Source organism: Harpia harpyja, chromosome 3 (assembly GCF_026419915.1).
Source record: "Harpia harpyja isolate bHarHar1 chromosome 3, bHarHar1 primary haplotype, whole genome shotgun sequence".
Taxonomy (NCBI): domain Eukaryota; kingdom Metazoa; phylum Chordata; class Aves; order Accipitriformes; family Accipitridae; genus Harpia; species Harpia harpyja.
Window position 1 is genome coordinate 48,473,590 of NC_068942.1, and position 25,971 is coordinate 48,499,560.

General features: G+C 38.6%; 1 protein-coding gene across 7 annotated transcripts in view; it reads left to right on the top strand.

Moving 5' to 3' along the window:
- Positions 1-25,971, top strand: part of MEIS2 (Meis homeobox 2) — a 174,138-nt gene that overhangs the window by 13,232 nt on the left and 134,935 nt on the right. For all 7 annotated transcript variants that reach the window (XM_052782495.1, XM_052782490.1, XM_052782488.1 and 4 more), the window contains exon 7: positions 3,393-3,507. In XM_052782495.1, the coding sequence (XP_052638455.1) occupies positions 3,393-3,507 (115 nt within the window). The remainder of the gene's footprint in view (positions 1-3,392; positions 3,508-25,971) is intronic.

Sequence of the window (25,971 nt, forward strand, 5' to 3'; positions counted from 1 at the left end):
TAGCGTAATACAAATTTCCTTGAAATCAATAAAAAAATTGCAATTAATGTTAGCGGGCTTTAGATCAGGAGCTCTTTAGGTACCTAAACTGTACTGATAAAGTGTTTCCAGTGAAGTACACTTTAGCTGTGTCATTTAGTCCCATTTTTTTGTGAGGACATACATAAAATAACTACTTATGATTAGGCATTTGGCCAAGAAGCTTTCCTTGAGGGATGCAAAGTTGGAAACAGTCTAGGGGAGAAAAAGGGAAGTTCACTGACACGTGCAATAATCTTAGTCCAAAGCAAAAGAATGCTGTCTTTTTATGAGGCTGTAAACTCCACCCCTAGAGTTATTTGTCATTTTTTATAATATTAAAGCCTAGCTATTTCCCTCCCTTTCAAATTCCTCCAACATTCTCTTGTCGCATCTTGTAAATAGCCCATCTTATTATTTCTGTCCTTCAACAAAATTCTGCCAAATTGCTTCCTCAAGAGAACTGTGTCACAAGAAATACATTGAATTCCCAATCAATACAGTCTGTCTTTCTAAAACGGGATCTACAAACTGAGGTCAAGAACAACTCAGCCTGGTAGAGACAGCAAGTGTTTTCAGTTGCGGGAATTCTTATTCAGTGATCCTTTCCAAATCGTTATGGTTTTGAAACAGAAAGGCCGGTCTAGCTTTTGAAATACTGTATGATAGGTTTTGGATGACATTTGCCTTAAAACATAGCTGAGGTGTTACCAGTTAATTATTGTAATTTTCATATGTGTGATAAGGAGCTCCAACAGCAGCCAGCTTAAGAGAGCCTGCAGTGCATAAAATTAACATAACTCACTGTGTTGCCTGGAAAGTTTAGCCTAGGTGAACATGTTGCAATTATTACATTTTCTAAAAGAAGGTTCCAGCCTGATGTTGTTGGAGGGCTAAACTCATGCTATGCTATTGTTTCTTTCCTTTTTCATGTATTTCTTCTAGCTCTTTATCTGATTACCATCCGGCAAACAGCTGACGCTAAGAGGCTGCAGAGGGCTGAAGAGCTCCTGTCTGCTGTTTGCCTTCAGCTTGAAGCTATTTGAGTGGCTTCCTAACTCAGAGATAAAAAGAGAAGCTCATAGGCACAACTGTGTTTTAATCCAGGCTGTAAAGAAACTTGCTCAGTTTTTGCATTTTATTTCCATCTGAACTTTTTGTTAACCTTATTTTCAACTTTGGGGGGGTTTTGTAATAACATCTGGGCTGCTTGAACTTTCAAGCCTTCTCATCTTTCTTTTTGTGTTTCTTTCCAGCTGATTCTGTAAAACGATGGTAAAATGTTTTTGTTTGTTTGTTTGTTTTTTAAATGAAATTCGTGGGGTTTACGGTATTAATAATGATTTCTGAGACCTAATTAAAACAACAATCTCAATGAGTATAACATACTATTGTTTGGTGGGTTCTTTTTCCTGTTGCGGTTCTGTGTGAGGAAAAGTAGATCAGTCTTCTAGGTTTTGGAGGGGGTGGTGGTTTTGTGCCATCAGTGCTGTCTGTTGCGCTGACAGGTTAGGCAAATTTCAGATCCCGGCCTGTCTTCTGATTTTACTCATATCTTCCTGCCACAGAACCACGTACGTGGGTGCACGTGTGTGTCTGTGTAAGGTGAAGGGGATTTGGATCCTTCTTACCCTTTGGTCACCTAGGGCTTTATTGGCAACCTTTTGAAGTCATGGGCTCTTCCCTTTGTCTCTGCTGTGATCTGGGTCAGGCCCATTAGATTTATGTTACTGGGTATTGTAGCAAGCCGTTATTTGGCAGTTCCATTTTGCGTTGCTGTAGAGCATGTGGTACTAATCAGCGCTAGGAGATTACTTTGAGATGTTTCAATATATATTTTGGGACCTGATTCCAATCACACTTACACTGAATTTTACAATGGGTAAATCAGTTGATTTTGTTGAACTTATTCCTACTACACATCAGGGTAGATGAGGTCAGAATCAGTCCTGCTCACAGAATTTATTCAAACTTGTTGCTTGTTGCTTTCAGGATCTCCTCGTGCTTTAATAATCTGGTATTATTTCACAATGCAGACTGAAAACACAATCAAACCCGAGAAGCAATATTTTTTTTTTTTTGAGAGGGGATTTTTTGTTGTTGTTGAATTATTATAATGTGCTTGATTGAAGTTGTCACATACAGGTGACAAGTAATGCAGGTCCAGCCCCTAGTCTGATCTGTTTCATGTGTTCTTGCTCTCCTTTTCTGCCAGAGGAAATTCCATCTCTTGCCTGCCTTCATGTGGTGCTGATAAAGCTCTTCCTGTACAGTAGAATTCCTGTTTTCCTTTAAGCAACAGCAGGGTATTGGGAATGATCAGGAAAGGGGAGGAGGACAGGAGGAGAATACACTCAACAAAGTAGCACTAAACTGTAACATTAAGTTTTCCTCACTTTACAGTTTTAAATAGCAGCTCCTCGCTCTGGGAAAGCCAATACTCAGTAAATTAGAAAGCTCACATTAATTAGGTGGCTAAAGTACAGTAGTTGAGGTCTTACTTAGCCAAGTTTGGCAAACTTTGTATGTCTGTGTGCTGCGTTCCCTTTTGTTGTGTTTTATGCACAGTAATGTAGAAAGTATTACATAAAAATCGCTATACATGTTATTTTATATAATCACCTGGTGGTTATTCTTGACAATACTTGCAAGCGAACTGTTAGAGTGATACATCTAGAAAGTCTTTTGAAATGTGTCATGTCAAGGTGGTGGGGGGGGGGGGTGAGGAAGCATCTTTCCTGGTATATAACATCTTTCAGAGAAAGCTTACTTTTTCCCCACAACTTTGCATTTGCTTGAAGTTTTTCCAGCATTCAAATGGGTGAGAGAGAGGGTAGGGTGTGAGGACATGCTCCTCTCCCATGCACGTTCTCCTCTACTTCTTGAAACAGTTTCCCTCCTCTTCCTCTACCCTCCCATCTCTAGTCAGTCTGGAAAAACAAAGTGTGGGGAGATAGTTTGCATACCAACTATCCCGACCCTAATGTGAACACCTAGTATTGCAAACTGTGTGGGTTGATGGTCTCCCCCCGCCCCCCTGTATAGCTCATTAAGAAACTTAATTATTTTTTTTTCTCCCCTGAAATATTCTTCTGCAGTACTATTCAAACAATTAAATCCAGACAACTCTTTGGAAAGTTTAAAAAAGAAAAAAATCTGTCCTTTATTTTACCAAGTAAATCTTTGTACCTCCTCCGCTTGTCTTTGCTGAAGAATTATTACACTGTGCAAACAGTATCGGTGTTTGGCACATTTCACAAATGCTAATGTGTATACTTTTCCCCTCCTCCCCTCTTCTCCTGGTTTTCTTTCTGTTCTTCATTTGCTATTGGAATGGGAACTGTGGAAAAAATTCCTTGGCATTCTGACACCAGAATCCTTCATCTTGGAGAGACCACGATGATGCAACCTCAACGCACTCGGCAGGCACACCGGGGCCCTCCAGTGGGGGCCATGCTTCCCAGAGCGGAGACAACAGCAGCGAGCAAGGTAAAAGGTCAAACTTTTTCCCTCCGCAAAGTAGGCATGACTAAAATAACTCCAGCTTTTTTTATTATATCAGTACATCTGCCTTAGAGTAAACATGGAGTGGCAGGCTTGCAGTGTAATCAGCTGTAACTTAGGGAGACGGTATTTCCTTTTTCCTAACCCACTTAGCTGCATTTTATTATTATTTCAAAGTGAAATATCTAATCTTCAAACAAGCTTTGTAATAACAATTGATTAGTTCTGCCAATTCCTTTACAAATTTGGTTATCTACAGTTTATTTTTTTGTGGTGTAAGTAAATATAATGACAGACATACTCTCCAGCTGTGATGCAGTTGTTTGAGCTGGGTTATAGATGGAGAAAGTAACCTGTAGTTTTAGCTGGGGAAGAGACTCCTACATGAAGTTATGAAGCTGCTACATTACTTAAAGTAGAAGCAAAACCAAACTGGACAGAAAAATGTTTCCTGCAATGTTTGCTTGTACAGACTTGTTTCTGCTTCTGAAAATCTGAATTCATAATGGTAAATAGAGATACACCTGAACTGCAAAACCTCTGCTGGATCTATACAGTGAAGCCTTCTCAAGCGTTCAGGAGGTTTGATTATTATTTCAGGGTTCTTTGTTTTATTTCCTACTGCATTGCACCTTCTGTGTGGTCATCTGCATCCATGCTGAGTGAGTGTCAAAGGCTGTCATTCTGATATGATAGTGTTTTACACTTGCTCATTAGAAGTATAAGTGACTCCAGAAGGTATAAGAGTCAAGCCTCCAGTGCTAAAAGTTGGGTAAAGATGGTCTACAGTCACTCTTGGATCTTGATGCAAAATAGATTTTTTTTTTTTTTTTAAAGACCAAAGTTTAAGGTGGGCTCCATTCTTTTTTTTCTTTGTAAACATGGTAGGCCTCGGCTAGTGAGTGAGACCTTGCCTTCATAATGTCTTATGACATGCTCCCTCCATCTCATGCTTCTGCAGCATTTTGGCACTGTGTTTCCCCCACATGTGGGTTACACATACCCAACAGAGCCAACTGACCGGTCTGCCATCCAACCAGCCATGCAGAATCCCAAAACTGGAGAGGGGAGCAGCCTTCAGGCTAGAGCTGCTGTGACTAGCCTTGTGCCACGGGCCACTTCCCACCATGATATTTGCCACACTTAGGTGGCAGAGCAGATACGTGACTTCACATGTGTCACATGGCCCACTGCTTGGCACAGAGCTAGATCCCCTCGTCTGTCTCACGATCCGGTGTCGTACCCGTTGCCATTCTAGGAACTTGCAAAGTTTGTTTCTGGTAGAGTGGTTTAGGTTTGTCTCCTATTTGTATGAATTGTTTATACATTTGTAATCTTATTGCTGACAGAAAGCAGCCATGGCACAGGGTGTGATCCAACTCCAAAGTGAGTCACGCAGGATTTTTTTCCATGTGGTTGGATCGGAGCTGTACGAGGCCCAGCGTGAACTATTACAGCTTCAGCAGCTAACGAAAGGGAGAACTTGACCGCTAAGCAGCAAATCCGTGTTATGTCTATTAGCTGGCCGTAGACTTTACTGTTGATCAAATGTTTACGTTGTATATTGTGGCTAAGATGCTTGGTGTAGCAGATGATCATTTGCATACTTAAAAATGATTCCTGTGAGTCATCTGCCACAGCGTGTTCATTCCACCCCTAGGTAAGAAATTTCCTCATGCTCATATCTCCACTCTGTCCCAGCAACCCCTTAGAAATTAGAAGAGTTTCTTCATCGAGCCATGCTTGATGTAAAGAAATCCCTTGTATTGATATCCAGGGATCTTGCATTTCACTAGTCCCCGAATCCCTTGTCACCTAACTCGAGGTGCTTGAGAAATATTGCTAAGTGTAAGAAAAAAAGTAGTTGATGATAACTACACCAACTTCCTGTTGGAGACTGAGGTTTCTGGTAATATATATGATTTAAACAAACCTGTTACACTCATTTCTGGAGAAGGGGAACAACTGCTGAAGGGCCAAATCAGTCACTAGCACTGCCCAGTCTAGCAGGGTAAAACTTCACTAGTATGCTTTCCTTTGTGCTCAGTTGGGCCTTTTAAAGTCGTCCAGTGGCAAATCAGCATTCCACTCATCTGCTGGCAGCTGAAAGATGTATGATCCTACAGCACCGACAAAATTCCCATTGGAGACAGCTTTGGATTGCTCTCCCCCTCTCAACCCTGGGAAAGACTAAAGAGAGGGAGGCCTGTATTGAATTTTCCTTAGGCTTCCTTAAGGGGGGCAGGGTTTACTTTCTAACTCGTGAACTGGTGGTGAGTTGGTCCCAGGCAATGCCAAGGTGGGTGATGCCCTCTTGAGCTGTTCTGGTGCAGTTACTTATTTGGGTCAACCTGGTTTCCCTACAGTTTTGTCAAGACCTTCCACAAATGTTGCTTCAAGTATTCCACTTCCCCCAACGGATTTCTTGGGAATGGGAGCTCATTAAGGAGTCTTGGGTTACATTAGCAACTTATGGTCTCCTCCACTGGTGCCTGGTGGCAGCAGAGATTGATTCAAACTAGAGTCAGTCTCTTCTGGCTCTTGGGAGCGCTCTTTCCAGGGGTCTCTGCTTTTGCCTTAAGTCTATGATGTGCAGCTTCTGGGTTGTTTGGGTTTTTTGGGGGGGGGGGGGGGGAGATGGAAAGGAGTTAGGTGAGTGGTGACGTTATTTTTGCAGACTTTCTCTGCATGAGGTAGATCTATTTATTACACAGAAGAATCCATCCATAATTCTTAAAGTTAGAACCAAACAAAAAAGGTGTAGGCATTTTGTCTGTTTATGGAGGAAAGTCTTTCCACGACAGTGCATCAAAAGGGTTAATCTAGTCAATGCTTGGTATTATTAGAAACATGCAGGCATTGAAAGAGTTAAAGAAAGGGCCTTCAGGCAATAAATGTTGAAAGATTATCCTAATTTTATTAGTGGCGAGTGTCTATGTTGTTCTTAACATGTCACCTCCCTTGTTCAACAGAAAACTAAGCTATACAACATATTGATCATCTAGCAAACTGAAGTACTAGTGACCTGTAATCTACCAAGCATTTATTGACTTTATCCCATTTTAGATCCACAAATGCAGATCAATGCTGTGTAATACCATTTTAGAGATTAGTAATTATGTAGTAGGTCTGATCAACTTTGCCCCTGTCCTGGAAAGACAAAGAGTTAAATATATCCAACAATAAAAATAAAACACTCTAAACATCTTACAAAGGAGAAAAAGAAGAAGCTGATTTAATGGTCTAATGAGGCCATCTTCCAGAGACTTGTTTTGTGTAGGGCTTGCTTTGACCTTTCGCTTTGCTCAGGAGCCCAACGCTTCATTTTTCACATTCTTGCAATTACGTTAACGCTTCAAGCATTTCTGACTCCAAGTCAGCTAGCAACACCAGGCATAACTCAACACTGTGAGTTTTTCTCCTCTCTGTAGATTCATTAACAGGTCACCGGGGGTCCCAACTGAAATTTAAAACTGACTGGTTCTGTTGGGTTAGCTGAGTTATAGCAAGGGAGATGGCAGGAAAGGGGCTGAGGGAAGGGGAGGGGAGAGAGAAGACCCTGGGGTTTTTGCCAGGGAATATATGTGTAAAAACCCTAAGTGGAAGATTAAAAGGTGTGTGTAGCTTTATCATCCACCCTTTTCTTTGAAGGGGAAAAAACACATCTGAAAGTCTTCTGGGGTATTGTGTTTTCCTTATTCTTTGTGAAACAAAGTGAAAACAGCCACTGCCTTTACATACAAGGCTAAAAGACTTCTAGAATTTGGCATCAGTTTGTACCACAGTGATGGATATGACGCTCCCAGACTTTAATTCCTATTTAATCTCTTTATGGGATATTTCAAATAATGAATATGGCAGATTATGCATGAAAGGTGGGAAATAAATCTTTTTAAGGTTTAAAAACATGTGGTCTATGGGAAAGCACCAGGGAATGGTTTCAGTTTCATATTTTATGATACCAGGATTGTATACCTGATTTGTCATATTCCTAGCTCAGTCACTCAAAGGGCCTGATCCAGCCAAGTCAGATGGAGGCTGTGTTTCTTCAGGACCTTTCAGGTAGTTCAGCATCTTTTTAGGATTAGGCCTGGGGTGATAAACTTGACCGTTAAGTGAGAAGCCAGAGACAAGAAACTTCTTCTAGGTTATGCAGCAGTAAAAATATAAATGGGCATCACATCGACTTTGCTTTACCCATGTGAGTAGTTCATCAGTATGTGGTTTTTTTGGTTTGGTGGTTTGTTTTTTTTTTGATGGAACTACTTGTGCTGAATGAAGATCTGCCCCTTTATAAATAATATCTGAGGCTAATCTCTAGGGCAATATCTTAAAGTAGTTTTGAAACACTTTTGTGACAGCTTGATGTTTGTCCCACAAATTTGTCCACAATAGCTTTCTGTGGCAAAGACTAATCATCTGGTTCAGGGCAAAGTCAACTAAGAGAGCTGAAATTATGCGTTCATCCCAGGTTACATCTGTGGATTGATGCATGTTGGAAAACTTAGGTAGTATATTTCTTATTCATTATATGCCATCTTGTAATAATGATGGTATACACATCAAATTTGTTTACAAAACTAGTTGATAATGCCCAGAAGCCTGTCCTAGTATTGAAACTCTACTGAAACTACATAAAGCTTTGAACCAAACTCCAGTAGTCAGAAAAAGGAAAGGGATATGTTGTTGTTAATAATAATAAAAAAACACAACCCCAAACTCCACATTCATGCAAAGTCTTTGGAAGTTTAATATCCAAAAGCTAATGCTACAAGTTCTTTTTCCTCATTCTGTATGTATAGGTAAGCCTGCTGAGGCTAGTATTCATATTCATCATAAGGATTCAGAATATATTTTTATTCCTTTGTATTTTTACCTATAAAGCTATAGGGTATGGTTTTATTGGAAGAGAGCTGTCTTTTGTAAGAAAGGAAATTCCTAATAGAAAGGCTCAAACATCCAGACTGTGAAAAATCAAACTTGCTAATAAATAATGCTTCACTGGAGATGCATTATTTCAGAAGGCACAGCTCTCATAAAGGTGAACCGTATGAAGTATGAAAAACTCTTAAAGAACAATGACTTTTTTCAGCTGAGGAAGATACAGGAAGAGAGTAGCCCTTATTAATTCATCTTTTCCTTTCAAGTTTGAGGGGCCCGTCCTTGTGTTGATATGTATGAGTAATTCCCATTAATGGTGATGGGAGTTACGCATGTGCACTGACAGAAGAATAGACCCCTTAGTGTTCAAAGCACATGAAATTTACATTTTTTCCATTGCTGTAATTGAGATGTTGACAAATTGGAGAATATTGATGAGCCTTTGTTTTAAGTATTTCTTGCCAAGTTTGCTTTATTTTTTCATGGTTTGAACAATGGTGTGGGTTCAGCAGCAATGAATAATAAGGGTAGAGTAAAGATAACTTTGTATTTCAATATTTTGATGTGCCAATATGAAATAAATTGTCTTAGGCAAATGGAATATGCTGTTTTAATCATTAGCTATGCATGAAAGAAAAATTGATGTTGACATCTTTGCTGTAAAATCGTTGTAATGGGGCCTTCCTTACAATTCATTTTTGTAAAATTCATTTTGTACATTTTGCAGCAATTGAACAATCCCTGCACTGTGAATAGGCAGAATTCCCAGAAATACTGAGACAGTTGGCCCAGTAACTGCTGAGCTCACACTGCACACCACATGCACATTAACCATAATGATGCCAGAACCAGCTTAGCTAAATATAGTCACATTTTAGTATCCTCCCATCCTTTCTTTTCTTTCTGTCTATCGCATGAACAAATACATCTTTTTGCAGTTTTTGTTTGATTGCTGGAGTCAGTGAATGTTTATGTCCCTACCCACTCTTCAATAAGTAGCATTAAAATTTCATAGTGAATCTTTGCTTCACTATACAGTTTTCTAATAATCAGGCTGGTGGCAACTCAGCCTGATTCCTCACCTTCTATTAAATTAAAGCTTAGAAGCGGGGGGGGAGGGGGATTTAAAATACTATACTTGCATTTAAGATTTTCACCTCACTCTTAGCTTTTAATCCACATAGGTTTTTATGTTTAGGTATAGATAAAAATCTATATATGCATTAGAAAACATTTACTTCCGTATTTGAAGTTATGTTGTGCTGGGGTTTCAAATGCAGCCTAGGAAAACTCTGTCAATGGAATGTTTTCATAGTGGCAGTAATCTCTTTAAAATAACCCTAAATACAATATGACAGATGCCATCTGGAATAATCTTTTGCTAGTTGCTTTCAACTTTTATTTTTTCCTACAGCTAAGTTCATCTAAAACTGGTCACTTACTGTTATGGTAAACATAGTGAACTCTTTCCTCCCTTTTGTATGTGAAGGTTCAGTGAAAATAACTAAACAATTTTACTTAAGATATTGTTACTGTTGAGAGGTTTGCCTCTGACTTCATGTTTCTGGGTGTTTTTAAATATATGTACATGTATATGTGTGTATGTATGTATTTATATATTTGTGTTTCAAAATGAAAAAGGTAGGATTCCCCCTTAGGCCATTCTTTCCATCTCAGATCATACTCAGCCTAACCCAATTTGCCTCCAAACGTTAGATAACATCCCATTTGCTAAATTATAATTGTATGTTTATTACAATATTAATGGCTTCATAATGCAACACATTCAAACATACAGTAGCAAATGCTTGAATGTCTTCCTGTGTTGTTACAGACTGACTAATTTCTTCCTATATACGCCAACTTATTTGAAAGATCTAGTATTGGAATCTCTGGATTTTTTTTTTTTTAACTTAGTCGTGTAAAGGGATGTCTCCTGATGCCTGTTAGAGTTTAATTTAGAGTAGTAATTAAACTTGAATACTGCCTCATAAACAAAAGATAAACAATAAACCAGCCACGTTCCCTGCTGTTTCATAGCTTTCTTTCCCAGATGTTTTAGCCTGATAATTTTTACATAGTGAACTACCTAGCATGGAGTGCTATGGACAGAGGTCAAAGCCTGGTTCTTTGCAATGGGTTTTTAAAAACTTTTTGCTAATGAAATACTACAGAATTTTCCTTTGTGTAGCTGATAAAATTGTCAGATACTGAAGGACACTCATTAATTGACTTTTTAATTCTCTCTCTCTTGTTTAACAAGATGGCACTAATTTAAAAAAAAACAAACAAACTACAAACTTCCTTTTAACTGTTGATGACCAAGGAATGTCACTATTTCTTAATATTAGGGTGCCTGGACAGTACGTTGGAATCCTCTATGTCATCCTTAAAAAATAAAAATGCCCTTGCAGGAGCTGCTCTCTCCGTGTTGATCCTAAGCAACTAAGGAAGTGTTCACAGTGGAAGGCTTTTAATTTTTCAAACTGCTCCTCAGGCTGCCGGAGCTTGTGTGTCCATCTCTGGACTGCTCCTCTGTCAGCCATGATCTTTCTAATTGCCAGGTACTAGTAGGCCGTTCAGCTGCAGAAGCCATGTTATTTTCACTGGGTGGGGTAATTACTGAAAGCTGAGAATAGCTGCACTAAAGACACAGGGATACTTTCATGATCCCATTAGCATAAGAGAGGGTAAATTATTCATGCCAAGTGAGGATTCTATGGGGAAAAGTATAGTTAATGCACATAGTTTTTAAATGTATCCCTTTCTGCTCTGAGACTAAATTCTTGTTGGATTCAGTTCTCAGACATTTACGGGAAAGCTCTAGTGGCATGTTAGACGCAGTTCATCTCTCTCTGTTTGCAGCGCTCTCAATAGAGACCATCTGGCAAAGATCCAAAAGGTGATTAAACAAAATGATCAGCTCTTGTTGCTGTGTTACATGTCCAATACTCTGGATTAAAAAACATGACCCACAACAGTCAGCTAACATAATTTTTTTTTTTCCCTCTTTCCCCTTCCCCTGTAAGAATTCAGATGGTCCACAAATGTCTATGCCATCTTTGTGTCCTTATGGCCCATAATCATGAACAGGTTGTGCAAATGGCTCTTTCTGTAACACGGTCTGTTCCAGCAGCATAGAAACATTTCATATTAATTGGGTCAGTCTAATGTTCATAATGACATGGGGAAAAATTACCCAAATGTGTTCTTATAGTAAACACTTAAAATGTGCCTTTCTCCTATTAGAAAGTGAAATTTGACATCAGGCTCATGTGGCTGATTTATTTTTTAAGACGGAAAAAAATCAAAGCATGACACTGTCATCTGCTGAAAATAGTTTAAAGCTCCTTCTAACCAAACAAAAAAAAAAGGGGGGGGGGGGGAAATGAGCTGTGGTTTAACACCACAATCAGGGATGAATTTACAGTGCTATTCAGAAGAGTACTCCCTTATCATAAACAAGCTGATAATCACACTGAATCTAACTCCCAATTAGCTCTTTCTTTGCTCACAGAGATCAGCGTACATGTCCTCCTTAAGCCGTGATATGTTGCTGTTGAGTCAGACAGAACATTTGTATACCTTATGTCATATTCAGAATTTAAGGATTAACGCTATATATTTACCCGAAAACCCAGCTAATCAGCAAGGTAATTTTTCAAACCAATCACTTCAATGCCTGAGTTAAGGTAAAAATGCCAAGACTGTGAATAGGGGACATATGTATCTTATCTTTTGGGGGTTGCACCAAATGCCAAGTACTAGCGTAAATTCAACAGAAACCAGACATTGTTGGAAAGTAATTAAAGAAATATTGAAATTAAACCTACCATATGAGTGAAATATTTGTAGGCCCACTTGGTTGCGTGCATAACAATTTGCATGGAATTGAACAGTATTTCTCTCTCTTTTACTTCTTGAGTCGCGCTTTGTTGAATGTGACAGAGGAATCACCTCTGTGTATTCTTCAGACATAGGATCGGAGGGATCTTCTTCACGCTGAGGATGTTTACAGTCCAAAATCAGTAGGTTTACTTAGAGGAGAAATGTATTTAAAAAAAAAAAAAAGAGAGAGAGAGAGAAAACTTAAAGCCTCCAAACCTATGGCAAGAAAAATCAAATTCCATTTTTGAAAGCTTAAAAGATCCACTGAGGCTGTCAGCTCTCCTTACTGTGCAAGGTGAAAGCAGCAGGTAAAAGGCATGGACGTGTCCGGAGCACTGGTGGGGGGAGGCCAGGCTCCCCCAGCGCCAGTGCAGCCTGGCAGATGAAAGGGACCCACATAGCCTTGGGGGGCTTCAGGCTATTACAGGGCAACTCATGCTCTGTTATCATGCTGATTTTCAATTGATTTTTGGCTGTACAGTACTTGTTGAAGGCCCTCTAGAGCATCAAACACTGCATTATGGCACTACACATTGTAATATACTGGTCTTTTGTCTTACTGCCTTTACTTTGCCTGCTAAGAGAAGAGCTAACCACTCTGTCATGGCTCTAGCTTCTGAGCAGCTTTTATATCTGGGGAAGTAGAACAGGTGAAGGAGATTTGACAGCTGTCTTTAGTTGGCTCTTAAGGTGATTTGACGCATTTGTTTGTAGTTCTGAATTTTCAAACCAATCTGGTTTTGAATTACTGTAAAACATTGCTTTTAATTTATAAAATTACTTCTCATTTAAGCAACTGATCGCAGGGTACTAATAAACCCAGGTCTGGTGTCTAAATATACTTTCTTCTTTCTCAAACTTGTATGATTCCTTTAAGTAACTGGTACTAGAGGTTGTTAAAGTTGGAGCTGAGGTTGTGAGAAGTTTTCTACAGGCTGAAGTGAGTAATTTCTCTTTTCTACCTTCTCCTTTCTTCGCTTAAACTATTGTATCGCTCAGGTATGTTTTTCACTCACTGAAAAATCAAGCCATCTATGTGGATTTTTAAAATCAGATAGGTGTCTGTATATTTAGGATATCATCTCCAAGTAAATGCTTACCATTTTAGCCAGTGGTTTCTACTGGCTTTTGTAAGTCTTTGTGCAGGCAGTAGAAGATGTAAATGAGTATTTTAAAATGTTTACAAGAATAAAAATGTACGTGTGAAAACACACATAGAAACTTTAGACTTGCAACTTTCTAGTGTTATAGGAACTATAAGAAAGCGGTATAGTTATAAGGATAGGCTGATACCAGGAAACAGTGACAGCCACCTTAACTACCCTGCTAGCTGCAGGCACGATCCAAATAACAAGTATGGTCACTGGGAAGACATCTGTTATTTTGGTGGCCTGCCTGTAGCTCCTCAGTTTGTTGCCATGAAGCAAGGATATGGCTGTCTACCCAGGAGCAACTAAGTGCAGGACTGAATCCAATAGGACCTTGTGTAAGTTACGTGCCCTCTCTGATGCGCGTTCTTCCCCATCTGTACAATGGGCACAAGAGTACTTAGATGTTGCATGGATGTTATGAAATGGTCATGTGTTGTCAGTGGACTGCTCTGGTATTCCAGGAATGCAGGGTTATGTAGAAAATTCAAGTGCATTCTTGTATTGGCCTCCCTGAATTTCATAAAAGCAGCACTGGATATACTGCATCTGTAAATTTTATTGCTTATTTTAACACTTCCTCTTTTCATCAAAGGTGAAGAAAGGTGAATGAAATAGCCCTGATCTTTAACTTCATATTGTTTTTAATTAATAAGACGTATAAAATGAGCAATAAAAGATGACATGGATCACATCACCAGTTCTTTAGTGATATTTGCATTAAGATGAGAAGTCTAAAGTGGTTTCCAATGTTTAAAAAATTGTTGTATCGCTATATATGTGTATTCCTTGTTTAGTGTTTGTCTTGTTTTATTTTTTTCTCTCCCCCTGAACAAGCATAGTAAATGTAGACCAAGGAAAACCTGATTCTATGTCCATATGTAGGTCTTGGGGATCCAAGGGTAATGTTGGCTTAGAATAAGATTGTGAAATCCGTGGTCTTTTTTTTCTTTAGGACTTCCTTAGTACTCCAGAGCAATAGAACAGGTTATGATGTTTAGTGACCTTGAACATCAGTAGTTCTATCTTTAAAACATGGACATTGATTTTTCTCACCCTGGCATGAGAAGGTCTAGCATATCCCCTGCTCTGTTGCCTAAGAGTTTTCAGTGCGTACGTGGGCAGTGGTGGCTAAGAATGAAGGCTTAGGGCATCAGAACTGGCGGCAGTATCATGAATAGTCTGCTTCATATTTAGAGGGTTTTTTGTTAACTATGAAATACAGCATATCTATTTTGCGGGGAGGGGGGAGAATTTGTAATGTTTTGTGTAACTATTTTACTGTTGTTTATTACTGCTTTTAGTCTTAATAAACATACCAATCTAGATTTAGTAACTTCGGTATCTACAGAACTTTGAATAATGTTTTAAAATGCACCAACTAGGTGTCTTGATCATAGTTATAGTACTTGTGAAAGACCTGTCTTTTGTTTATGAGTCAGTGGTGGACTGTCCAGAGAAGGTTTGAAGGAAGGGGGTGGAAATTGGTTAAAAGCAGCTCTTCCTCCTCAGAGGAGAGAAGTAGAAGGCACTATCCACATAAGATCCTGATCCTTCTTGCGTGGAATCAGTAGCAGTAATAGGGGCACTACTGCTTTCAGATATGCAAATTTTGGGTCAAACGCATCCAAATAAATGAAAGCAAAGCATGATTCTCTTATCTTAAAACCAAACACACATAAAAACCCTATTAATTTTTTGACAATTCCCATAGAAACTACTGCCATTAGGACACATAAGATCTACAAAAAGACAGCCATAAAGGTCTAATACTTCCTAATATTTCTGAAAAAAATTTCATCATGCCTTACATTTCAGAGGACAAATAATAATAAACACCAGCTTTTATTTGCGCAGGAAAGTTTTGAATCACTTTTCCTCTGGTGGTTTTTAAATGTTTAAGTGAGCTTCAAAGAAAAATAAATTTGTGCTTTCAGTTCATTTCTTGAAATACTAACACTTTTGCAGATCTGTTGGAGAGAATAAACTTATGCAGTAAACTCAAAATTAACATTAAGGAATTTGACTGCTGCTGTTTGATTGTACTCAATATAGTAATTCACCTCGTGTGCAGGTATTTGTGGAGTTGGAGGAATTAAATGAATTTTTATTTTCTACTGTTGCATATAGGTGGCTTATCACTGAGAGCCCCAAAGCTTGGCTGTGTTTGGGTTATTTGTGAAGCCATCTCCACTGCAGCATAAGGAGCAAACACAGGGAAATTGTCTGGTGGCAGAGTTGGCACGATGGCCCTGGTGCCCCTATTCCTACCTACACCCGGGGTAGCGAGCACAAGGAAGAGCAAGACAACGTGGTTTCCCTGTGCTCTGCTGACTTCCCAGCTGCTCTGAGTCTCTGAAGTCCATTGCTAGCTCCAGATGCTCAAACTTGCACTGAGTGCTGTCCCTAACTGCTGGCCGCATAACTTGTGGAAAGAGCTCAAATTATTTTATGGATGGTTACCTTTGTACACCCTTGGCACTATACATTCCTCATGCACAGGCTAGGATTGGGGTCTTCTACTTTCTTGTGTAAACAGAGCATTTGCTATAACTGACAAGGATTGGTGGAGCAGCCATGAAAGCGAGAGAGGGGAATTCAGCAAATTCTCTATTAAGATGTGATTTGTACCATGAAATTTTTTGACAACCCCAGCATTTAATTCTTAAATAAGTAAAGAGTGCTCTTTTCCTTATAATCTTGAGTTATGCCCACCAGCTTATTGTGGCTACACTTGTTTAAGCAATTACATTTGTTTAAACTTTCCTTGGGCCTCTCCACGTGCAGCTGTAAGTTGGTCATACCTAGATTTCAGGCAACCCCCGTTTGCAGAAAGTCCAGCAGAAGTGAATATCACAAATACATGCATATAATTTTATTGCAGGACTTGGTGCTAAGGTTTTAAATAATTTACGAGCGTAAAATTTGGAAATTCGCATGAACTCCCTGTCTAATTTTACACTCCTGCCTAAAGAGGATGGAACATCGCTTAAATAGCACAAATCACAATTTTTCAGCTTGGAGCTTCCTTCCTAATTCCTCCCACCTCAGATTTACCACTTACTGACGGTTCTCTATTTCGTGCGACTCCTGACCCTGTACATCTGTTAAAGGGGATAGTTCAGGATGAACACAGCCTCCTACTCAGTAGGACCACAGTGTTCTCTTAGCTCCTACTAGATGCTTGAACAAGCAGAGGGCTTAAGTGAAATCCTTTAGCTGAGCCAAAATCTGTTCTTATTTAGGGACTAATCCAAAGCCTGTTAAATCAACAGAAAGATTTTGGTTGACTTCAGTGAGCTTTGGATCAGGCCCTTCCTTGCTAATACATTTGAAACCAATGGAGCTACGTTGGGCTTCCGCCAGTAAAAAAAAGGGAGAGGGATTGTCCTTCTGCTTTATTTGTACAGTACCTAAGACACTGAGGTCCTGGTGCTCAAACAGTGCTCCCGAGTGCTTCAGTGAGACAACAATAATTTTGACTTGATTACATTACTTGGTGTTCATGGACTCCCATTCAGCTGGGTACATAATTCAGTTGTTTAAAACAACCATGTATGCTGTGCATGCATCTCATGCCCAAGCATTATTTTGGTCTTCTAATGTTTTATATCAAGAAATTTCTTGCAAAAAGTAAAAAGGGAGGGTGACAGTTTTTATATCAGGAAAAAAAAAAGAAATCATATTTCTGTGCAATCAGATTGTAAAGAAAGCTGTTTTGAATAAAAAAATACTCAGTCCATAGAACATGTAAAACCCAATGAGTGTAACTTTTACTGTCAGTTCACTGCCTTGAGAAAATTATTAAAGCCCTATGTCTTCTCTACAGTCAAAAGGCTGTCACCTTTTTATTATTTCTTCATTACTGCCTTTTATTTTTATTTCTCAGGTTAAACTGAAGTCAAAATTATAATTTGTCACTTGTTAAAGATTTTAATGTAATAACTAGCATTATGGAGGTGGCAAATATTTTTAGGCAAGAAACGGCAAAGGACGAAAAGATCCTATGCGTACGTTGGCATAGACCTTCCATTTTCAGAAGTGCCTACAACAACCAACGTAGGACCTCAGTCTGGCAAAGACTTATACATTGCTTAACCCTGTATATTGCAAGTCCTGTTATTGAAATAGAGGCCCACAGTAGGGTTAATATTGACCACCTAAGCCTTTGTAGGATTTGTTTTCAATTGACATTTTCATTCTAGTCCTAAACTACAAATATTTTCCTTAAAAAGAAAGCTGGTAAGTTTTGTTTGTTTTAACTTACTAGACTTTTGAATAGATTTTATGTGCTTCTGAGTCCATGCACTTAAGATTCATTTTGAGTATTCAGATACTTAATATATTTTGCGCAAAACATCTGTCACCATGTGAAAGTGTATTTGAGTATGAAAAAATTCCTCGTTCATAACTTTTTTTTTTTTGAGTGGTAAATTTAGATTTCTTTCTAGGTGAGAAGTATTAGATTTAATTAATACTTTGTTTTAATAGTCTTATTTTTCTTCAACAGTGTTTTATCCATTAGTATTTAAAATGGTAGATTCCGTAAGTTTAAAGTATTACAAAATTAAATTTTTATTTAGAGGTTACCAAAATGCTTAATGCATATAGATGCCTTTCATTTTAGGGAAACAGGGATAGGCTGATCTGTGCTAGCATCTCAGCTGGTTTACAAATTTGGGGTTTCTGCCCTTTTCTGTGCAAGGATTTAAAAAAGAGAAAGATGACTGCAGTACTCATACTTCAGTCCAAGGGAGAAGTAACAATGCAGTTTTCCAGTTAAAAAAGACATAACAAAGACTATCTTATTCATGTTGAATGTTTCTCAGATTTTAATTACTTATAGATTTTACTGTTTTGTTTCAGTTTTAAGGGACAAATCTGAATTTCCCTAAAGTTCATAAACTTACTTTAGTGACTTGAGCTAGACATAGTTGATAGCTAACCACTGTGTATGTGCTCATTTTCTTCTTTCTGGTTTTTTCTGTCTCAGAATAATGAAATTCATCCTATCTTATCCATTTCCAGAAAATCTTCTGTAGTGCATATCTGCAATGATAGATGAAACACTTTCATTTAGCTGTGAATTGGTTATCCTAATTATTTCCCTGAGTTAGATCTTATTAGCAGTTCATATTCCCAGCTTTGAGCGTAGTTTGGTATAAAGTTCTGTCTATGAGCAAGGTTTTATGAAAGAAGGGCTTTATTGATTTTTTTTTTTTTTTTTTTTTTTAAGATCTTTCTTTCATACTATTAATCTATAACTCAGGCTCAGCTACAGATCTGCCCCCTTTTTTTGTTGTTTTGTTTTCTCATCTGATTTTGGGCAGGAATATGTTTCGTATAGTCAGGCCTTTCTAATCTGGTAATTCATCAGTGACATTCAGGGTTTGGTTTCAAAACCCTCTCTGCTTTCTTGTAAACTAATCCTACAGTCCTAGGACCACCAAAGAGAATGTCATTTCAGCTAGAAGTCCACACTGTCAGAACTCAGGTTTACTGTATGCCAATTAACCCTCCTTTAAGCTCTTCCAAATGGCCATCAATCTGGTTTGTTTAAAAGAAATAACCTGTCCTTTTATTTTAGAACTAGTAAAGAATTTTACATCTTTCTAAAGCAATTTTCTGCATTCTTACTGACTTCACTGATGTGAATGTAAAGTACACAATAGGTCAAATTCTGACTTCAGTGGGAGTTGATGAGAGCACAGTCTGTATATTTGAAAGCAGAATTGATTCGATCTTGGTGTGCCTGTGCTGCAAAAAAAATCTTATCTCTATATAATTGGTCTTCATATAATCAGAGAATATAGATTTGAGTTTGTTTCTCATGTTATTTTCTATGACTGCCTTACATGAGCTCAGAGGAGCCGCTTGTGTTCTTAGTAGGGATGTGTGTGTGTATATATACATTTTTTTCCTTGTTTATTCACATATAAACATTTTACATGCTTCCTTAGAGAATTTCCTTGTAAGGTTCGGTGGTTCTTAAGAGACTGAGAACTTGTCTAGCACATAATTTGTAAACTATGCAGAGAGCACCCTCCAGCTGAGGGAAACCCTAGAACAATTCACTTGGACCTGCTTTGCTTGCCACTGTAGTGCTCTTGGACGTAAGGGTCCTAGTTCAAACCGTGGCTGTAATGAGCAGGATGTACTCCTGCACGGCCAGATGTCCAGTGGAGGATCCATGTATTGGTCTTCTGTTCCAAGTCTTCCATCAAACAGCTGTTTGTTATAGCATGATGCATTTTATTTTAGATCCTTTGAGAAGGATATTGCTTCTGAACACAAAAAAACCATATATTGCCCTCTCCTCTTAAGCCTTCTCCATGCTTGTTAGCTGTTCTTGAGTTGTCTGTCTTATTTCATGGAAGCAGGGTGTAACTTCTATTAATGAAATGAGATTATTGTATCCAAAAGAAAAGGTAGAACGTCAGTTACATGGTGGGCAGGAATGCTGCTGTTAAATTCAGGTGAAACTAGATTTTTCACTTGCATGCTTTACCTTAAAACTAGCTAAAAGCTATATCTCACACTTTCAGAAGAAAGACTTCATTTACACCAGGCTTTTTATGCTTTAAATAACTGATTTGGCAGCTTTGATCTACTCAAATGTTACTTTCTTGCTGCCTTTTTATAACAGTCCTTTAAACAACTTGTTAGGAACTCCTTACCTTATTTTTGAACTGCTATAGGTAGAAAATATTGACATTAAAAAAAAAAAAAGTTTTTCAAAGTAGTTTAGGCCTTTAACATGGCGTTAGAATATTTTCTTCTGTAAATCATCTCTCATATATTAAAAAGCAACTGTCAGCTGGTTTCCTTCCTGTCTTGTACATATTTGAGTTTGTAACAATAGAAGTTCTAAGCTTACCTTTTTTTTTTTCTCCCCCCCCCCCCCCCCTTTTTTTTTTTCTTTAAGTTGATGACTTTGAGGGGTGATCTTTTAGATACATCAAGTATCCATGAAGGTAGGGGGTTTTTGGTGGGGTTTTTGAGGTTTTTTTATAGTATGGCAGAGAATAGTAGGACATAACTATGGAGGATTAAAGCTTTTAAAAGTAGATTTTGTAAAATGTAAGGCATGGACAAAGGTTTTTAAGGTTTTGCTTGAATCAGCCCACATCTGTTATAAGAAACGGTAGATCTGCAGACAGACTATGGCTTTTGTTGCGTCCAGGGGAATCCACTGAATCTTGGCCCTCATTTAGGATTCCCTCCTGATGAGCAAATTCCCATGACCGCTTTTGAAGCTTTAAAAGCTTTGGTTTTGTTTTAAAAGGCCTCTGAGCATAGGCAATGTTTTCATAGGCATTTAGAAACAAAAACCTGAGCTTTTAAACCTTCAAACGTCGCTGCGGGGATTCACTTCGCTTCTCAGCAGACCAAGTCTGAGATACACACTTCTTGCAGGTGTTATCTGTGCATGTGGATTTTGTGAAAATTGTGATGCACCATCTCAACTGACCCACAAATGTGACAGCAGTGTGTGTGTGTAAATCTTATTGTTATGTTTTGCTGCTATTCATTTTTAAGAGCAAACTGTTATTTTGGTACTGTGGAACGACTGATGTGGGTAAGCCAATTTTGTTTTTAGAAGGTTTTCATTTCTTCTCCCTGTATGTCCTCTGATGCAAATGCTAACAAATGGTCTTCAGAAGAACAGACTGAGTGAAAGTCCCTGGTTATGTTTCATTATCTAAAGGGTATTGGGTTTTTTGCTTCAGCCTTACTTATTTCTTCTACAGTTAACATCAGTTGCACAATAAAAGGTAGTTTTCTGTAAGTAGATGGGTCATACCATATGTAAACCCAGTTCTGTGATTACTAGATGAGAAATAATGTACAACAGAAATGAGCGGACAAATCGTCAGACTGGTAAAATAATAGAAATACTCATCTGCACTCCTTTTCAACTCCCTTTCTTTGTGTCTTAAACACCTGAGGTGAAATTTTATCATGTTTCAGGGGGAAGGGTAAGAGGATTTTCAGAATTAAGGGTAGATTCTAAATGAATATATTAACATTGCTTTTCTCCTGTCCTGTGCTGTTCTCAAAACACCTGTTAAAACAAATAAGCACATATTTCGGGATTGATGATACTAACTGGCAAACTTGGCACCAAATAACCTGCTGAAACTAAAATGTTGATGCAGAACATGTGCTTAACTTAACAGTCCATAACCCTGTTTTTAGAACACTGAAATACCTACCCTGAGGAAAGCTCATAAAACGAAGGTCTTTAAAGTTCATAGATTAGACCAACGAAGCTGCAGCCGTTTTTAAGAATGTGTATCTTCATTGACTCCTATTAATTCAAGATGGCCAAGTGTATGAAATATGAGACATGAAAGCACTGAAGATTTTTTTTTTTTTTTAAAGTGTGCTTTCCATAGGCTCAGTGGCTAAAGGAATGAGCAGAAAAGGGATGTTTGGAGAGGCAAACATTCTGCATTTGGGAGGACTACATATTGCAGGCAGATCTGAAGGAATCTCCGCTTGGTTTCTAAGGGTATTTAATTGAGCTTTTTACAACATATAATGCTTAATTCTTCTAGAAATTCCCAGTGCCTTTAAGATTCTATTGCTTGGGATTAGGTTGAGTAATTTGGCATATCTCTAATCGTGTTTCCCCATGTGTAACATTCCAGCCATGTCTGTCTTACTTTACTGTTAAATATATAATTTATAAATAGATAACAATCCTGATAAGCTTGTTTGAATCCATTCTAGAATGAAATTACTTGTTTTGTATTGTGTGTGATACCTTCAAGCTGCTTTAGAGTAACTGTCCTCAACAAAGAAGAAATCTTTGTTATACTATTCATCTGGAGGCACTGGAAATTAAAAATTTGAGCTACTGTAGCAACCAGTACCTATTATTTCTGAAGTGCTCCTTGAGAAATAAACTTTCTGCAACTGGCAAATGTGAATTTGTAACAAATACATGAACACACATCATTTTCCTTTTTGCACTTGTTCACACAGAGTGCATGTTTGTTCATTTCTTTTAAGTAGAAGAAATTAGAATAGGCTATATTAAACCGAATAGAATTTTCTTCATTGAATTTTTCTGGCTGCGTAACTTTTCTGACAAAAAGATTACTATCTCCCATTTCACCAAATGTGCGCTTTTTTTGCCTTCAAACTATATGCTTTATGTTATACATTTTGGGATATGGTGGTTTTATTTCTCTTTTTTGGGGGAATAAACCAGAAGCATCTTCTTGTGCTGAATAGCCTGACAGAAAATGAAAATAGAATACTTAAGACGTGAATTGATGAAGGGAGGGATCAGACTGTTTTTTTTCCTCAGTGTTCCTTACTTTTTTTTTTTTTTTTTTGATAACTGAACAAAACTCGGGGGAAAAAACAAGTTGTCCTTAACAAGGAAATTATTTAGAAGTGCAACGTGTTTACGTATCTGGATGAGAACAGTGCATTGTTAGCAGTGACTGCATGAATCGCATGATGCAACCTTTTGACAACTGAGTGTCTGCTGGAGACATCTGTGAAGGGTGACCTTTCGCCCTAAGGAAGAATGCTCCGAAGGTGGGGAATGCCGTTATCTGTCCTGGCCCACCACGCACAGAGGATGCCCACCGCCGTCCTTGCACCCGCCTGGTTATGTAGCTCTTCAAATACAAATCAGATGAGCCCAAACTGAGCAGATTCTCCTGAAGAAATACTGAAAGCTAACCTGCTTTCACCTTGGTCGAAAGGCAAAGGTTAAGTCAGGGGCCTCGGACAGTATGAAATTAGAACAAGATCCTTAGTCTTTAAGTAGTCTTATTAACTAATAAGTCATCTGAAGAAGGATTGCTAATATCTGATGTGCCCGCCACTCCCTCAGATCCTTTACTTCTGTAGGTCACTTGTTACCAGTGTTGTGGAAACCAGTATATACGGCACGTTACCCTTCAGACTCACAGGTTCCAGTTATAAATCATAGTGTGCAGACACAGAAGGCATCAGCTGTTTCTTTTTCAGGTGGTTGGAAAGGGAAGGGGGAGGAGAAGGGCTGGGGTAGGTTGGGGAAGAAACAATATTATTATAATATTATTATTAAGGGCTGGGAATGTTTTCAGACCAATGCATTTCTGATTTTCATAGAAAAGAAAATCCATTGTACTGGCTGTAATCTGAGAAACTTTCTGTTATCATGCTCTTTTTAATTCACAAGCCTGGATTTCCCAGTACAGGTAACTCTCTGAAAAGCAGCATCGTGTTGGTGATTGCTGCGTCTTGTAATATGCTGCTGTGTTTGCAGCGGTCATTCATGGACAGCCACCGGCTGCCTGTTAGTCAACAAGGACCCACGTCCCACTGTTAGAGATGAAGTGGCGATTTCTTGTCTCAAGTGGCTGTCGTGTTTTAGGTGTGTGGTTTGGGCTTGTTTGTTTGGGTTTTTTTAAGTAAAAACCAGATAATATAAGGATCTTTGGCTGCTAAAAACAAAGCAGCAAATATTCTATCCCAAAAGGTGGAGCAGTCTTGAAGAAAACAGGTTACTCCCCCCGCAACACCCTTTAGTCCCACAGAACGTCTGCATGCTTCAGCACAGATTTCTCTGCTAGTTGGATCCCAGGAGGCCTTATTGAGTGCAGCACTGCTGGGGGAGTTGCAGCTGTATAAAGTGCGGGGGGGGGGGGGGTCGGTGGTGGAAATGTAGTTTGTACGAATTGTTCTTTACCTTGGTTTGGGTTCAGCATGGCAGCTGCACTCCGACTTTGTGTGTGACAGCACAAAGGACAGCAAAAGTGAAAAGCAAGTCAGCAAGTAGAGAGACAAAAGCAACGATCAGCTAATACAGCTCCACATGGCCTAACTAATTTATGAGAAAAAAACTGTTCTGTTCATTGGATCAGCACTCTGAGGAGGCAGGTGGAATTGTAGGAAGTTTTCATTGAGTCTCTGGAGCAACTAAGGAAGCCACTAGAGATTCTCCTCAGTTTGAACTTTATCAGGGTCTACGCTTAATCAATATGGTATTGGAAAAAGAATTAATTACTAAAGCAGAATAAAACAGCTGCATTTTAAACTAAGGATCCATCAATTCAGTAATCTTCCAGTTACAGGCTAGGTGCCGTGAGGATCATTTTGACTTCATGTAATGAGGAACTGAGGGAGTTTCCTCATGAACAGGCTGGGAATTCACATTAGCCTATTTCAGCTATTTGTCATCAGTACAACTCATTTCTCCCCTTCTGAATCACAATTTGTATTTGATATACTGTCAAACCCACAAAATTCCCATATTCATGGAACTGAAAGCATTAATGCGGAAATCATTGTCACCATGAGAAAAAGTCTTAACCTTCCTGAGCCTCTTTATTCTATAGGCTGCGGCTCGAGTGGTTTCATGCCGGACATACCTCTATTGTGTTCATTGTGAGGGTCAGGGACCTGCCTGTTGAAGAAGCAGTAATTTGAACACAGCCTGTAAATGTTTCATCTGTAATTTCCATAATGGTGAATTTCAAGGAGGGCTGAGAAGGGTTATGGGAGATGAATTAGGTTTTTAGTGAGCTCATTAGGAAGCCAAACAGAGTTTAGACAGCAAGGCGGTGAGTGTGGCTGTAATCAGTTCTGCTCGCTTTGTTCCCTGCCTTCGGGACATTTTTTGAAAACTTCATGGCAGGGGCTGATGAGAATATACTGAGCCGAGGCTGCAATCTGATGGTTGACTTGTTGATTTGTAAACCTCTTAATTCATTTTTTGTTCAATTTAATCTTTTCTTTCTTAAGGAAAATTAGTTGAATGTTAGCCCTCTTTGCACTATTCACCTCTTAAATTATGCTCATTTTGAGGAGCTTGTTATGCCTGAATAAACATGAAATGACTTGGCATTTTCCCATAAGAGGCACACCCATTTTAATACCATGTATTTACCATTCCTGGAAATGTCTCATTAACTTCTGAAAATCTGTGAGCATGATATTTTTGGGCTACTGTAACACACCTCTTGGCAGTCACAGAAGGCAGTTTGGTTAATGCCTCATAATATCCATTTTTATTCTCAACATGAAGAAAGGCTCTCTATAGAAAATTGATGCAGTTTGCTCTGCTAATTTTCATGCTCATTCCAATTAATTTAACATGACCCAGATTTTCTTCCTCGGGCTCATCCTGACTAATTAGTAAGGCAACACCTAGAACAAGTTCTGTTTAATAACATTGAGGAACACTAGTTGTGAGTGATTTTGATGCTAATAAAGATATTCACTGATGGGACAGATATTTGATGTCAATTATAGTATGTAATTTAGAAGTCCCAATGTGCTGGATAGAGTATAGGAAGGCTGGCAAATCACTATGGGAGATAATTTTTTTTCTTTTTGTTAAAAAGACTTCCCAAGCACCTACCTATCCTCAGGGACCAATTAGTTTATTTTTTTGGTTCAACTAGTAGTATTGTCAACTAATTCCACAGCAATAGATGGGGTGGTGCTGCTAAGGACGTACAATCTGTGAACCAACAACAGCCAGGGCCCAGGCTTGCATTATTTACTGAATCTTTATCACATA